This window comes from Triturus cristatus, chromosome 1_1 (genome assembly GCF_964204655.1).
Source record: "Triturus cristatus chromosome 1_1, aTriCri1.1, whole genome shotgun sequence".
Taxonomy (NCBI): Eukaryota; Metazoa; Chordata; class Amphibia; order Caudata; family Salamandridae; genus Triturus; species Triturus cristatus.
The window spans coordinates 1,222,015,055-1,222,032,447 of record NC_140579.1 but is presented as its reverse complement, the minus strand read 5'-3'; the positions used below and the strand labels follow the sequence as shown (position 1 = coordinate 1,222,032,447).

Here is a 17,393-nt window from a genome sequence, read left to right as displayed (position 1 = left end):
TGGCTCCTGTCTCTTACGAGACAAGTCCGATTCAGCTCTAGAGCGCTTTAAGGACAGCAGGGCTATGGCCTAGTCTTTGGGCGTTTCCTTGACTCCTCACCAACCCCAATTCAGCTTTTGCTCCTTTCATAGCCACGGAAGGGGCTTCCAGCTGCATCTGTACCCTTCCAGACACCGCGGCGCGCACGCTTCCCAGCCTCAGCGCAACCCCCACAGGCCTCGTGGGTCGGGCAGCTAAAGGTTGGGCCAGTCCACCAACCCCCGACAGCCATAACCTCCAAACCCTTATATTTTGCTCTCTTACTATCATGGGCACCCAGTGGGAGGCAGGATACAGCATCACCTGCCCCACTGGAGGTCTACAACACCAGACCAGTAGGTTCTTCAAATTGTCCAAAGGGGCTACACCCTCCCCTTCGTAAATTCCCCTCCACCCATGCCACCTGCTTGCGACTGGCTCACAGAGGACCATCTTTGCTTGCTCCTCTAGGAAGTGACAGTGCTCTTGGCCAGGGGAGCCCTAGAGAATGTGTTGATGCGAAAAATAGGTTGTGGTTGCTATTCTCACTACTTTCTGGTTCCCAGGAAGGGCGTAGACCTTTGTTCTATACTAGACCTGCGCACTCTCAATTTCTTCCTCAAACGGAAGTTCAAAATGCTCCTGCAAGCTCAAGTCTTGTCTGCTCTGGACCTGGGAGTCTGGATGCTCGAATTAGACTTGCAGAACTCATACTTCCACATCTCCGTCCAGTCTGCCTGCCCACAGGCTTTACCTGCAGTTCACGGTAGGCCACAAGCACTTTCAATTCAATGTGCTCTGCTTTGGCCGTACCAGCGCAACTCGGGTGTTCACCAAGATGATGACGTTGATTGCAGCTCATCTGTGCAAATCATGGGTGCTAGTCTTCCCCCCTATCTCGATGACTGGCTAGTGAAGGTGTGCTCGCTCGCTCACTCTGTTGTCTTCCATCTCCAGATTATGGCGGACCTCAACATGCCAAAATCACACCTTACTCCCTCTCAGACACTCCCTTTCATCTGAGCTGTTCTGGAAACGGTGCAGTTTCAGGCTTATGTTCCCGAATAGAGTACAGGATATTCGGAATATGATACTGTTGTTTCTGCCTCTATCCTGGATTTCGGTAAAACTGACTAAGGCTGCTGGGCCTCATGGCCTCTTGCATCCTGTGTGTGACACATGCCCACTGGCGGGATCTGCAGTGGGACCTGAAGTTCCAGTGGGCGCTGCATCAGGGAAATCTCTCCAACATGGCCCAGATCTCAGAGGGAACTGCACATGATCTGCAGTGGTGGTTAACGAACCCTGATTGGGTCAGCGGCAGACCCGTATCTCTTCCCCAAACAAACCTGACAGTGACAGATGCGTCACTCCTGGGGTGGTGCGGCCATCTGTGAGAGATGGAGATCAAAGGCCTGTGGTCTCCATCAAGAACCTGTTATGTCAGCAGTTCTGCGTGCTAGAATTTCCAAGACTACACTTGCACTAAGACACTTCGTCTTGAGCGGAGCTTAGGACTCCTGTATGCCTTTCCACACATACCACTACTGCCCAGAGTTCTCAAGAAGATCAGGAACAACCGGGCACAAGTGCTTCTTGTGGCTCTGGACTGGGCTCGGAAAGTTTGTTATCCCGAGCTGTTGAGCATGGCCATTGGTCCTCCGAACAGGGCACCTCTTCGCGAGGATCTTCTGTTGCAACAGCGGGGGAAGGTATCAACCTTCCCCCTGAAGTTTGCAATGTTGTTCTGGCAGCCAGGCGTCCCTCCACCAAAATGGTATGCACCGGCCATTGGGACAAGTTTGTGGTACGGTGTGCAGAGAAACAGATTGACCCTCATTTTGCTCCCCTCTCTCAGGTTCTTCTATTTGTTCCTTCTCTTGCATAGCAGGGCTCTGCTCTGGGCACTGTTAAGAGCTACCTTTCTGCTATATCAGCTGTTATGTGGTTGCCTGATAAGCCATCCTCTTGCAATTCCCTATTGTACATTGGATTTTGAAAGGTTTGCAACATGTGTGTCCTCCTCCCTTCATCATGCCTCATTGGGACCTTAAACTGGTCCTGAATTTTTGTGATGGGTGCTCTCTTAAAGCTCTTGTAGAAGTGTTCTCTCAGGCTTCTTACCATCAAGACGGCCTTCCAGATGGCAATAACATCTACCCAGAGGGCCTGTGAGCTTCAGGCTTTGTCATCCAAGACTCCATACTTGAACATCTACCCAGACAAGCTGGTACTACAAACTAGAGCTTCCTTTCCGCTGAAAGTCGTCACTCCCTTTTATGTAGGCCAGTCCATCACCCTGCTCACTTTTTACACTCTGCCAAATCCCTCTAAAGAAGAGGATCAACTTCACCAACTGAACCCTTAAAGAGCGTGGTCGTTCTACCTTGACCACACGAGTTCTGGGTGGATAACCAACTCTTTGTGAGGTATGACGTAGCGAAGAAGGTAAAGGTCTTGCAGAACCAGACCATCTCCATGTTGATCGTGCTCTCCATTGAAATCTGCTACTCATTGGCCAAGAAGCAACCCCCCTGGCTTGTAGGCTCATTCCGCCAGAGGCAAAGCTTTGCCCGTTGCGTTCGCAGGCAGAGTCCTGGTCATGGGCATCTGCCAGGCAGCAATGTGGGCCCCGCTGCACACATTCACAAAACACTACTGCCTGGGCAGTCCGGTCCGTTGGAATGGGCACTTTGTCTGCTCAGTCCTTGAGGAGTTTTTGGTGTGAAATTGTTCTGCAGACCCACCTCCGGGGAGGTAGTTCTTGGGTATCTCTTCTAAGGTAAGGAATCTGCAGCTATAAGTCTCAATCAGATGTACAAGTCATTTACCTTTTGTAATGCCTTTTCCGGTTGAGACTCTATTGAGCCGCAGATTCCCACCTATCCTCCATGCTCTGCGAAAGGATTTCTAGGGACAGGGTTTTTTTCCTTTCAGGGCTTTAGTGTTCCACACCAGTGGTCAGTTTTCTTTGTGACTCTGTTCTCCTGGTGTGGAAAACTGTGAAAAACTGACAGTGCGCTGGGTTGGTCCCTATATAGGCGCTGCACATTTCACTTCTGCCAAAGCCAATTGACGCCATGAGGAGCCAATCAGCACTACCTACTGGCGCGCAGAAGTACTGCTCACGAAAAATTTCCAGATCTAGTCTGATGCCTTGGGATAATTCTATGGTAAGGAATCTACAGCTGGATAGACTTTCTACCATATAACGCGGTAGTAAAGATAAGTTACTTGTTCTTTGATACAGAGTATTGTACTTTAGCCTACTGGTTCAAACATAGGTGGTTCTTTGGCTTGGATAGTTTATTCAAATGCAGCTCCTTATAATCCTGGGGATAGGAGGTAAAGTCGAACATCCAAGAGGTTTCCTATTGATGGAGCTGGGGTTCCATTCTAGTCTAATTGGGTTGAAATCTGTCAGATCTCCTGTCTATAATTATTGGGAGTTCTCCGAGTCAGGCTAAACTATTGATACTAAGGACTGAAGGAACATGGCATTTTCCTCCCATGAATAGAAGGACATAAGCAATGTCAGACCTTCCTTCCCAAATCTGGAATAATATCCTTTCTGCCCGGTGAGCAGAGATTTCCGCCGGAGCCGTTTCTGAAGTAGACAACGAACATTTTCTCACTTACTGCCTTTCCCTCCTTCGTCCATGGAGTCCTCTTTCTGCTAAGCAAAACCGTTGAAGTAATTGAAATTGGGGTGATACCCTCAGCTGACCCGACTCATGTTGGTGGTGGCTCACAACATTCTAAACTTTGTTTTCAAAGAAAGGAGTTTAAACATATAAAATGCTGTAAATGCACAATTCCTTTTACGGCGTTTGTCGGGAATTCACATTTGCAGCATTTTTAGGTCTCGGCCTGACGTAGGCAGCGCGCATGCGCTGCCTCGTCATACGAGGCTTTTTGGGATCGATACGATTCCAAAAGCCTCGACCCAGCTCTGCTTTACCTTTTCATTCATGCGCGTCATGTGTCACAAATTACACTAAAGCCAGTGCAATGATTGCACTGTAGGCATGCCACTCGCTGCTTGTTGCCACCCTGTCTCCTTTGATCCACGCCCAGTGGGATTGGATCTCTTACCGCAGCGTGACACAGAAGGTTTAGTATTAGCGTGTTGCACTTTTTTGGTACTTTTTTTGTATGCTTGTTGAACATCTCTTATGATTTTCATCATATGGGCGTCCTTAATAATAAACCGGTCTCTGTATGTCTGGTCTCTGGATGTCTGTATCAACAACACACCAATGTAAGTTGTGATGGGTGAATTTAAAAAGTGATCGCATCATTTGTACACGGGATCAACGTTAAATGTAAATACACGTACTGCGGCATTATTGGGGAAATCAAAGCCAATATAACTGACATTAGGACCTGCACGAGTGCCATTGTGTTTTAGGACGATCGTATCACCCCAGGAAGTGTGGATACTGCCAAGTGCTATATTTCCTTGGTGGGTACTGATGCATGTGGGAGCTTCAAAGGTTGGAATGGGAGACCATAAGGGTAATACTTTACATTTTCAACCATTCCAATCTGAAAAATTCTAAGTCTTGTTTAATGAAGTGGTCCAACATGTGCCGCAGCTGAGATGCCGCAAGAGCAATAGGACGGCATTCCGCGCCGCCAGCCAGGGCGCAGCCGAAGAGCTGCTCCGCAGTAACCACAGTGTGCGCAGCCCAGGGCGGATTCAAGTGCCCGCCTGAAGCATCTGTGCTCAGGATCGAATGCCTCGGCGCCAACACCTCGATGGCGATTACAGCCTGCAGGGGTCTTATCTCGGCGGCCCCGTGTGGAGGCTGCTCTCTACGCGCGTCCCTCGCCGCTCCTACCCTGTGTGCGCTCGAAGGGAGCCCAGTGTGCGCAGCCTGGTTTCGGGCGACCACAGGCCAGGTCGGGTCAGCTGTAAATCTTCAGTCGCTCCGCTAACAAGGACTTCCTTCTGACACGAGGGTGACCGAGAGCAGTGCGCATCAAGGTCCATAAATGTACTCCAGCGTGACAGGAGCCTTCATCTGATATGAGCCACAACCCTGTTCACTCTTCCTGGTTCATCAGTGGTTTTTGGCAGTCGACAATTGACACTTCCGTCTGACTGCAGTAGTGTGTGCCCTCATGTTCGTGAAAGCATTCACTATATAAAAGTCAGTGTTCCTCATTTGGAGTAGAAATAAAAAATGCATTTTTATACCAGCTGGGGTGCACGGAGCTGCATAGGTAAAAACTAAACACGGCCACCCATTAAAGTATACCGGATTTTGTACTAGGCGTTAACTGATAGTCTCACAAACTTTAAAACACTTACTGAGCTGTAAAAATGGTAACCAACAGCACTAATGCGCAGACTAATTTCCTTTCAACTAACTGTACATACAGTCCACCTGGATAATGTCCGCGCACACTTCTTTCAAAGACACAACAGATCCTCCAAATACTGCTTGTAAATATCTGGATGGTAGGAGCTCCGAGTAGGTCTTTTCACCTGCAAGATGGGTGAAATGGTACCATCAAAGCCAAGATACTGTCCTCATTTAATAACGTCCAGCGCAGAGTGCTTCTAAGAGTGTAATCAATGACTGCTTGGGTATCAAAGTGCCCTTGGATCTTCTCTAGCCAGACAGGTAACTGCTTGCACTGTAAGCTACCCTTTTCTATCCTAACCTGGATATGAATGTAATCTGAAGCAACAACATATGCTCACATGCTCTTATCTGCACAGATTACTCTACCGTGGTATCATCTTAATCACATTAATTAGCTTTAATCTGTGCCATACTCGCAGTTATCCGCACTTAAACTTATTATACATAAGAAGATACCTTAGATTGATAGGATTTCTGTATTTTACACTCGATTCCAGTCTTCCAGACACTGCTTCATGGATATCCTTGGAAAGGCCAAGCCTTGACAACAGAATTATACTACATACTGCTTTGAAGCCCTATGCTGGGTTCACCAGATTGCCAGGGCAGTGTCCACTGTCCTGGTAAATACCGATCTTCCAACCAATGTGGCTGCATAGAGCGTATGTTGCATTTTGGACAAACATATTCCTAGGATCAACTATCACTGCTTTTTACTAACTGCAATTTCTGAAAGATTCACCAAATCATTCGTACATTTAACTACAGTTATTATGGTGTGGGTTTCATTTTCTAGGTTACGCCAACTCCTGGTCTTGGAGACTTCTTTCCAGTGGGTGAAGTAAATTCTAAGCTGTGTGCAATGTGGGGGCCGCCTGATATTTTGCATTAGAATGTGTGACCGCACTTCAGTCTTACAGCAACCACGCCACTTTTCATTTCAAGTGGCTCAGTAATGCAATTTTAAAATCGATACTACCTGTGCAACTACTCTGGAACACTTTACGCCTTCTTGTTTTATGCATATACGATTTATAGCGCAGACAAAGGACGGTGAATCTGTGTGAACAGTTGCTATTGTTACTTTTTCTGAGCAACACTATTGTAACCAAATGAACATTGATTGCCAATTACCCCGCAGAACCTCGGAATTATTCGCCACTGAACTGTTTCAGGCTGTGAGAGGTCTGAGCTCAGCGCCACAATTGAGGTGTCCACAAACAGCCAAAGTGGGTTGTGCCCTGCCTCGGAATACAAAGTTTGCCGTCTGGACAAATTTTATTATCCGCCATATGTCTGCTGCACTGGTTGGTCTGTCTTCCGGTCCCATTTTGGACCCCGTGGCAGGACTGGGTGCATTCCTGCATCCCTGCACATTCTGATATACCCCGAGCACCCCACAAAGCGTATCCTTCAGCCACCTCCTACATCTACCAAGAGGTGCAGGCCCTTCTTTGTATAGAAGGTGAATCCATCTACTGCATAGGTAACCGGCCTTTCAAGATGTAACTATGCACAAGGTACCTCTTAATCAGTGCACCTTGAGGGAATACTGTTAATACAACAGGGACAAAAAGCTCCTGTTTAACCATGGACTGGTCTGGTACCAGCATGCACTTGTAAAACAAATAGGATAGCGAGGGGGTAAATTGTGTCCTGCATAAAAGATCTAATTTGACTCGAGACGAGAAATTCTACATTGGCTAACTAGGATCCTGCAAATAATTTCATTTAGCTATATAAATCAAGTTGATTTAAGAGGAAATAAAACAGTGGATTAAGCATGTAGGCCCACCTACATGTACATGGGTGGTTCTTGCAACTCAAAGATCTCCGTAAAGGACTAACAAAACAGTGAGAAAAAAAAGGCCAGAATTTGCTCAGTCCGGTAGCACAAAATCCTATTTTGCCACAATGTATGGACTGCTCAAAACAAATGCGAATATGAATGGCTTTTTTTGGGGGGGGCTTTTGCAAATTAGCTCTAGGAGTCCGTCATACGAATAATCAGGCTAGGTGTATATTCAGAGTAAAGTGTGCCCTTTCAAATGCCAGAATCTTTTCTGTGTAAATGGGCAGCCACTTAAAACAAGCATTGAAAATGCAATGGCTCTCGCCTTTGATTAAGTTAAAGCCATTTGCTTTGCTAATGGTATTGTATAGCAAAGCAAATGGCTTTAACTTAATGAAAGGCGAGACTTCTTGCATTTTTAATGCTTGTTATAAATGAAGACACCGTCCCTGCAGACCCTTGTGGAGTACGGCTACTTTGTAGGGACTGCACTTTGGAATTGGTTTGGCTGGCTCTGCTCTCTGAAACCAGTTTACCTGAACCCCAAACACTCTTTAGTCTGCAGTATTTCTCTCGAGAACCTTACACCAGCACAACTGTTTAGATAATCAACGTTATTTCTTTCCAGAACCGAATGCATGAGAGCATGAAACTGTTCGACAGCATCTGCAACAACAAATGGTTTACAGAAACCTCAATAATTCTTTTCCTGAACAAGAGGGACTTATTTGAGGCGAAGATTAAAATGAGTCCGCTTACCATCTGCTACCCTGAATACACAGGTGGGGCTATGTTTTGAAGTTGTACACAGCAAGCAAATCCTGCATAGGGCACAGGCCCATAGCCTGTTGTGCTGGACGCATAGTTGTCCATAGTTTAAGTTCAACATATTTGTAGGTGGTGCATTGTAGGACCAAAAACCATGAGTGGATCTTCCTGCAGAGACAGTGCTACTTGCATGTATTGTGACGTATAGTCCTCAGTTGATTAAAGGAATGTGCATTCCCATTATATTTGCCGCCATTGATGTAGTGTTGTTCTCTAGTGATTTTCATGAGGTGCAAATTCTCTGGTTCTTGGAGTCGTTGCTGAGTACAGTTGTAGAAGGTGCTTTTCTTTGTCCTATAACATTGGCAGAGTTTTTTTCTTCACTCAGTGCATTTGCAGACGTTTTTTTTTCCTGTTCTTGGTAGTTTTACCCGGGAAATTGTTGTAGGGAGACTTGTCTATTGGAGCACCTGCAGAAAGTTATTTTGTGATTAGTTCTGGTGACTGTGAATGCTTTCCTCTGGCAGCAGCTACAGAAAGCTCCTTTTTATATGATTTCTCCTGGTAACAGTGATAGGGAATGCCTTTCTCTTGTCCTGAGGCAGTTGGAGAAAGGGATTTTCTCTGGCACTGGAAGAATGTAGCGAGGAAAGAAGGCCAGATGTTAGGGGAACATTTGATGGTGTGGAAGGTGCTCCAGAGGTTGAGTGACGGAGGAGGAAGCTTGACTTCTTCTTATTTTCTTCTTTGTTTTGTTATATGTAGGAATATTTGGTTGGAGCTGTGAGTGAAGTTTTCAGGCTATACACGGATGCATTTTTTGTGTGTACAGCTTTGTAGACGATGCAGAAGCATTTGAATGTGATGCGAGCAGGAGAGGGAGCAAGTAGAGTGGGGGGTGATGTGATAATGCTCTTATTTAGCTGAGCCTCGTGGGTGACTTCGATTTGGAAGACTGTGATGTTAGGAAGGCTGATGAGGCGGGTGTTAGCACCATCAATACTGTCGTGAATAAAAGCTTGCAGTTATGCGGAAAAGAGACTGAAAGAAGCAATGTAATCTTGTGCAGGTGGCAGATTTTCTGTCAGGCTGTTTGGGTCTCTTTGTTTATCTGACTTTAAAAGAGGCACTTGTGTCTATGCAGAAAACCCCAAATTTGACTGTGAATGTAAGGGAGATGCTTCAAGTTGCTTGAATGCAGCTAGCTATTGATTGATGTATGAAGTACAGTTGTGCATCGTTTTTTTTTTTTCCATTAATGTTTTAATTATCATTGGGCATCTTACATTCGTTCACAAGTTGACATGCATTTTTTCCAAGGGCCGAACACGTATGAAGATGCTGCAGCCTACATTGAGGGGCAGTTTGAAGACCTGAACCGCAGAAAAGAAACCAAGGAGATATACACGCACTTCACCTGTGCCACGGACACAAAGAATGTGCAGTTTGTCTTTGATGCTATCACTGACGTCATCATTAGGACCAACCTAAAGGAGTGTGGACTTTCCTAAAGCAGAAACGTGACCCTGTGACAGGTAAAAAAGGGGGAGGCCTAGACCAGAATGAGAAACTGGGCAAGTACTGCTAACTCAATGTGAGGCTGAACGAGGACTGTTAACTCAGTGCAGTATGAGGGTCAGGAGACGAATGGTAGTGTGGTGTGTTGTGATAATGCTGTGCGGGTTGTGCAGAGTAGTATTACAGTATGGTCACAAAGGGCTCTATCATGCTTAGATAATCTAGTCTTGGCCCACTGAGGGCCATCTATTGAGCCTTTCTGTCACCCACAAGCGTGAGATTAAAAGGAACGGTGTAGGGAATAGAAAGTGGACAGAGGCGTCTACGATGAGAAGCACAGTAACTTCGTCATTTACTAGTGCTGTGATCATAGAGCAGGCGACTCTGCTTCCTGCGTCTCGGAACATGAGGAGCAAGAAGGTATCTTTGTACTTTCTGTCATACTTGATTCAGGCAAGCTTTAAAAAAAAACCTAGGGTTCATTGGAAATGTCTACTAAGGAGATTTTGTAAAATGTAGTGATTGAACATTATTTAAAATCTAAAACTAGTTTTCAAGTCTTCTATTGCTAATTCAGAATGGTTATTGCAAAGTGTTAGTGTATTATAATCACGTTTACAAAGTTGCAAATATCATCTTTATGCAAAACAAATGAAATGACATAAAAATCGTTATAATCCAGACAGTTGGAATTCAGTTATCTAAACTTGATGTAGTTCTCCTTATGCGGAGTCTAAAAAGGTAGACCATGAATTACCAAGCATCGCATTGCCATCATCAATGTTTACCATACCAACAAAGCTGACATTTTAGTACTCTGCCTTAATTTCTGTACAATTCTGGAGTATGACTCAAAGGGTACATTTTTGGTTCACAGTTCAGCTAAACGCAAGATGGAATGACTTTTGGTAAATGTTGAGTCAGTCCGCTTTATGCCTCCCATGGGTTGTGGTCGGGGTCCCGCTTCTAGCTTACAGCGAGGTTCAGTTGTCAAGAATAGCATTGTTCTTGTGACATGGCTCAAAACTATGATTTTGCCATGTGGCAGAAATTTCCAGTTCAAGTACATGATTTTTGGGGTCTCGTTTGATTGAAATTGAAGAAAGGTGGTATAGATCTGCATTGGTTTGGGGAGTATTTGTTTGGAAAGGACCAGAGTGCTTGAAGAATCTTAACTTCGAGAGTGGGTAATGGGGGTATTGGTATTTAGGAGGAAGTTCAAGGAGCATAGTCCCCAGTAATCGAATGGTCCATATTGAAATCAAGAGCCTAGCCACTAGGGACATGTAAAGCAGGGACTGTGTTGGGGCTTCGGTCACCAAGGGCTTTACTTTACTGGAGGCTGGTTCACCTATTGTATGGGCTGCCCATTTGATGTGATAAGTACATTTCATGATATGAGTACATAGCCGGCTCTTGTTAGTGAAGGTATATATTGTTGGCATGCGTGAGTGTGCATACATACTTGTAGGAGTGCATATAATGCTTGGGTGATGTGTGCATGCACGCAGATAGATGGATGTGTTTTGAGAGCCCAGATAGCTTGCGTGTGGAAGACCAATAGTGAATATTTTATCTTCTCTTTCAGTTGTACTCTGAGATGTGTTCATGCGGATGGTGCTCCGTGAAAGGACCTCACCGGTTCTGAACCATGTTTGGAAGCGAATTGCAGCCTCAACAATCTGAGAGTTTTTAGCACAATCTCCAGCACAGTCTGTCCTCCTTGTACAGAGTGCTAGTGCCGCACAGCACCGACTCACTGTCCACTGAGCTTTGAGATACAGTCTCAGCAGAACGCACAATCCTGCCTGACCAGCTCAGTTCTGAGCTTTTTTTGTTTTTACTAACATACCACCTCTAGTCTACATATCCTAGTCATTACTTTTCTTCAGGAAACCCATTTGACTTGCAAACATTATACCTCGGGTACAACTGAATTATGTTTTAAAGCAGCAGTACTGCAAACGTTTTGCCTAAAATAACTGAACCAGCTTCTTTTAACCAAAACTGTAAATCTAATGTTCGTATAGATCACATAAATCCAAAGCGGAACGACCAGCGTACACACAATTCTTGGTTTTGGCTTTCTGCTATCCTTTGCCCCCTCACAGGAAGTGCTCAGTGCCTCATGGTTCTAAACTGTCTTTTGCAGTTGTCAGTCTATTGTGCACGATTCAACCTCCCCCCTCTATTTCCAATACATTTCAGAGAATCCTTCTGAAATGAATGACCATGGTTCAACTGATCACATGGTCTGGTCTGCTTTATTCATTGGAGGATGCTTCTCCAACCACAAAGAGACTGAGGGACCACACATCTTTTCAGCCTGTCTGTGGGTCTCATATGGATGGCATCGCTGGTCTCTACTTAGTTCAGCAGTCAATTCAGTACCCCAGTGTTCTTGCTATGCCTCAGTGCATGCATTTCACTTTTGTAATTCACCTGCAATACTTGGAGAGATGATTCTAATTCACTAGCGAATAAACTAAGAAGTAAAAAAATTAAACCAGGGCAACAAATCAAACACTAGGTTATAGTAAAAAGTAACAACGGCAAGTAAAGAAATTAATTAAATTAAGGCTACAATATGTCCATTATGTCTCCCTCTCGTTTTAGCCTCCAAATGCATTTATTTCGTTAGGTTAGACTTTTTGCTTCTCTTTTGAGTTTTTTTTATTTTTTTAATTTTTTTTTTATTTTACATCCTTTTGTTTTGAAAGGGATAGCTGGCAGCACTGCAGCTTGGCATTCTGTGAAGGAGGAAGATGTAGCAAAGCTGCATTAATTAGACGGTTATTTTTATGCAAATGTAAATGTGGATAAAATGAGAATTGAGCCACTAAGTCATAAAATAATGCTACTGAATTGAATATTTTAATGTTTATAATTTATCTATGGGTCCCGGAGTATCGTGCTACTCGCCGAAAAAGCGCTTCGACGCCTCGTCAGGGGTAGTAAGCGCTATATAAATGTAATTACAATACTATACAATATATTAGGGCAGGTTTATTGATAAAGCAAGAAAACTGGCTGTACTGCTGTTTTAAGGAATTCACAACAAACTCTTATGCACGCAAGGCGCCTTACTTCTGATGCGAAGACACCTTTTTCAGCTCTTATTTCTGTTAAAAATTATGTTTGCCAGAGCACCTATGTGGTCTGTGGCATTCCCATAGTCGTGACATCTACAAATTCCTTTTTTTCTGCCATGTAGCTGCTTTACTGTTTATTTTATATAATGCTATTGTGAATAGCTGCAACAAGGTGAGATTTTAAATACATTTTAATCTACTTTTTCCATTTACCGCCTTTCGTAAACTTAATTCAACATCCTGCAGTTTGGGGTGTTATGGACCTGTATCTAGTTCTAGAGATATGTGGTCCACGTCCAGAAGTCTGTGCCCAACTGCTGCATAATCATTGTGCATTCCTGCCTGCTTCGTCTCATTCATTGGGGAGTGCTTTGTGGATCTGCTCTTTCTGCCTTTTCTGCAGGCGTTTAAGTGGCCTCATCCCTGCGGACTACAGACAATGGCATTGCCTTGTACGTCCTTGTGTGGTGCCAAACTCCTGCTGTGGTCATGTGCACTCCAGCCTGATTATGATGGACTTTAATGGAGCTGAGAAGAAGGCTCCAAGGATCACAACTTTGCCTTTCTTCTACTTGTGGTGCGAAATTTCCTTTGTTTTTATCATTGTGATCTTCTTAACCAGAATTTGTTCATTCCTTGGCCACTCACTGCGTAATATGACTGATTTTCTATTTTCTTATGTTCAGATTCAAGCTGTTTCACTTATTTGCAGTATTAAAATGGCAAGTAAACCTTTCAGTCTGTCTTCTGTGGTGAAATCGTCTTGTCTTGACACCTTCCCTTCTAGTCTTGGCATTTTTGTCTTTGATGTATAAGCAGTTTTGCTGATGTTAGAGGATGAGCTGGTATTAATTGATCGTTACTAGTTTCCTTCTTTGTTTCTCTGCTCTGTCAGCCTCTCCATGTTTTGCCATACACACTTCATCTGTCTTCTCTCCATCCATCCCTTTTCAGTTACTTTGCTTTTGCCAATGCCCCGTTCTGTATTAGACCTCTTTATTCTTTTTAATTATGGAGTGTAGGAAAACCGTTTTGCATAGTGTATTATAGTCGCATGCTTTGCACATTGTCACTTAGTGGTTTAGCTTACATTGTTTTCTCTAAATTTCATATGAGACTTTGATTGATCGTAATGGTTTTATTATGATATTGACCGAAGCAACTAAGCATGACTCTGACTCCTAGATTGAGCGATCAAATGTCATTTTGCCCAGAGGTGGAAATGATTACCAGAGTACTTGAATGTGCAGAAAAAGTTGTGGTTATTTTGACCCGGAAAAAAAATACACCTTAGTCATGGTATGCTGAGATATCATTGGCGCATAAAAGCCACAAAAAAGTTAAGTCAAAGAATTGTGGAGAAGACTAACTCTGAAGGCATATCAGTGCCTTTGGTCTCTAGGCACGCTGAAATGTCAATGTCACTAGCCCAGAAGATCATCATCAACCTCCACTCGAAAATGTGTTTGTGGGACGGGGCGCAGCAAACAAAAACACACCTTTGACTTTGAGTTAAAACTCTAGCCACTTAGATCCTGAAAACACCACAACCATTGTAGCTGGTTTTGGTAGCACAAGCATCTGGTTAACAAAGTTTGAAAAATGTAGCCTTTGAAAGAACTAAGTTAATTTTTAGGAGGCACGTCCGACTTTATCAGTGCCACAAAGTAGAAATAATTTCCTCCATGCCCTTGACTGGAGTTCCTGACCCAGAGGATTCTCAGTAGGACACTGATCACTCCTACATAAGACACACCACGAGATGTACTATCAATTATACCAGTTTAATAGCATTAGTGTCAAAGTTTCAAAATTTTATTCAATATTTATCTAAGGTGTTTGGCTGCCTCGTTTCTTACATTCCAAGGCAACACCTACGTTTATGCCGCTGGCACTGTGGTCAGTCTCAGAGGAAATCAAGTTTGAGGCATGTGTGCTGTAGATGCACATGCTTTGCATACTCCTGCCATCAAGTGTTGAGTCGGATGTTTGCAAGTTGTTTTTCTTTGAAGAAGCCTTTCCATTCACGAGGTAAGGTGAATGTGCGCATGGGCATCGACTCCATTGTTAGGTTGTTTTTTTTCCGCCATCTGGTTTAGACGTGTATTGCTGCGCTTCGGTTCGAAACCGTTCTTCGGGTTCCCCTCAGTGCGCAATCCACTGCGCCCTCGACGGTATTGTTTCCGTATGCGTTTCCTTGTTCTACGTATATCGAATCTGTCAACAAATTCTCCATCTTCGATCGAAAACCTTGTGGGTGGCCGTCTGGCCTAGCCACGTCACGCCAGCCGTCTGCCGATGGAACAGACTCTATTCCAATTTTGTCCTTGGTGCCACGGCACGTACCCTCGCACCAACCTACATCAAGTTTGTAACTACTCTCCCCGGAGCAGCACAAGGAAAACCGCTGCAACGCTTGTAAATGGTTTTGGTCCAAGGAGACTCTATGCGATTGTCTGGCTCGACGACGAAAAATGCAACGTCAAAGCATTCAGCACACTCCGGGTATCTTCGGGGAAGAATCTGAGCAAGAGGAAATCGAAGCATCCGCCACAGAAGAACAGGCCTTCTCCGTTTCTGAGTCTGATCTGGAGCTCAAGATCGATCTGGAGTCTGAAGATGTGCCTCCGGGTCAAGGTGCAGTGAGTACCGAAGACCCCTTGCCCCCTAAAACCTCTTCCAAAACACACAAGGCTTCGGCACCACCTCTGCCGTCTGGCCAAGGTCAGCACAGAGACATTGTTTCCGACGCCCCGCCGACCGGCTCGGCACCAAAACAGACCATCAAACCTTCCGGCTCGGGACCGAGTCTTAAATCCTCTTTGGATCCAAAACCATCAGGATCGAAGGACAAAGCTAGTTCGGAGTCCAAACCCTTCATTCCAAAACAAAAACATGCTTCGGAACCGAAACCCTCAGCTCTGAAACAAAAACACACCTCGAAGCCGAAACCTTCCACTCCTAAGGAGAAGCTCATTTCGACATACAAATCCAAGGATAGTCTCACTAAGCATCCAGAACACGTTTTAGACCTTCTTAAAGGCAAATTTGACCCTACCAAGAAAAATTCATATTCTTCCTGATACGGGACATATTTCTGCTAAAACACCACCAAAACGTAAACTTCCTTTAGAGGACCCTGCCTACAAGATTCCTCTTAAAAAGGACATTGCTACTAGCCCTGCTTATACTGCCCCACAACCCTCTCCACATCCACCATCTTCTCCACACTTTGAGGATTCATTACAAATAACACCTCTGGGATCTCCACATACAGATCCGGATAGGGATCGTACCGATGACACAGATTTGCCTGTAGACCCACGGAGTGACTACACCATTGACCCTCCAGTAGATAATGAACCAGACCTTTATCCTGCAAAGTCATCACCTCCAGACGATAATATGGCTTATCAACAACTTATTGCTAGGGCAGGAGAATATCAGTGGCCTTACAGAAAGAGTCTTCAGAAGAAGACTTTTTATTTGAAACACTTAAGTCCACACACAGGTCCTGTCAATCACTCCCTATGCTTAAAGGCATGATGAGGCATGCAGACGATATCATTAAAGACCCTGTACGAGCACGTATTTTAACTCCAAGTGTAGTTAAAAAATATAAATTCTCACCATCATATTGTGTTTATCAAGGAACAATTACCTCTTGACTCCCTTGTAGTGTCCAGTGCTCGCAAAAGGGCTAATTCACAAACCTCTGGTGATGCACCTCCCCCAGACAAAGAATCTAAGCTCATTGATGCATCAGGAAAACAAGTAGCTGTTCAAGCCGCTAACCACTGGCGCATCGCAAACAGACAGGGCCTACTAGCCAGGTATGACAGTTCACACCGGGATGAAATTGAGCAGCTGCTCCAACACTTTCCAGAAGAACACAAAGCTAAAGCGCAACAGTTAGTGGAAGAGGGAAAACTAATCTCTACCTCATCAATCAGCTGTGCTTTAGATGCAGCTGACACCGCAGCTAGGGAGATCAATACCAGCATTCTCCTTAAAAGGCATGCATGTCGTAGGATTTCGGGGTTTAAGCCTGAGGTCCAACAGTCCATTTTAAACACCCCCTTTGACAAGGTAGTTGATAAATCCCTAGAAAAGAATGAAAAAAGATACATAGGTGGCAAAGTCCTTTGGAGCACTCCAGTCCCCATCTAATAAAGGCTCCTTTTGTCGCTCTTTTTACAGAGCAGGGTCTCAAACAACATATTCAGCCTCTTACAAAAGCAATACCCAATTCTCTCCCTTTTAGAGGTTTTTATAGAGGAAACAATTTCAAGGGTAGGGGTTCAGGCGCCACATCGCATAACACACCTTACCCTAACAAACAGTGACTTGCCCACAATTCGCCCCCACTCCGATCACTTAACACCTGTAGGGGGGAGGCTTCTACAATTTTTTCCCATCTGGCAATCCATAACATTCGACAAATGGGTGATCAACATTATCCAACATGTTTATTGCCTGGAGCTTACCACCAATCCTCTAAACTTAACACCTCGCATTCACAAACTGTCATCAGATCACTTACAGTGACTCAAACAGGAAGTGCAATCTCTCTTAGAAAAAGGAGCAATAGAACCAGTTCCATTACAGTACCAAGGTTCAGGGGTGTACTTTCTAATACCCAAAAAGGATAAGGATGGCTCCTTTGGGGGGTGGGGGGGGGGGGACATTTTGGATCTCAGAGCATTAAACCTATATAATCTGTCAGAACACTTTCTTATGGTAAAGCTCCAATGGGTGCTTCCACTTTTACAACAAGGCAATTTTATGTCCACACACGACTTAAGACGCATACTTTCACATTCCTGTCC

The 17,393-nt window shown here is 44.5% G+C and overlaps 1 protein-coding gene across 2 annotated transcripts in view; it reads left to right on the top strand.

Annotated features, from left to right (window-relative positions):
• The window catches only part of LOC146871859 (guanine nucleotide-binding protein G(i) subunit alpha-3-like), a 481,263-nt gene extending 467,961 nt beyond the window's left edge, over positions 1-13,302 (top strand). For both annotated transcript variants that reach the window (XM_085651998.1, XM_085652007.1), the window contains 3 exons: positions 7,815-7,968; positions 9,275-9,489; positions 11,061-13,302. In XM_085651998.1, coding sequence (XP_085508124.1) covers positions 7,815-7,968; positions 9,275-9,465 — 345 coding nt within the window. In that variant the 3' untranslated portion in view covers positions 9,466-9,489; positions 11,061-13,302. The remainder of the gene's footprint in view (positions 1-7,814; positions 7,969-9,274; positions 9,490-11,060) is intronic.
• Positions 13,303-17,393: the final 4,091 nt, after the last annotated feature.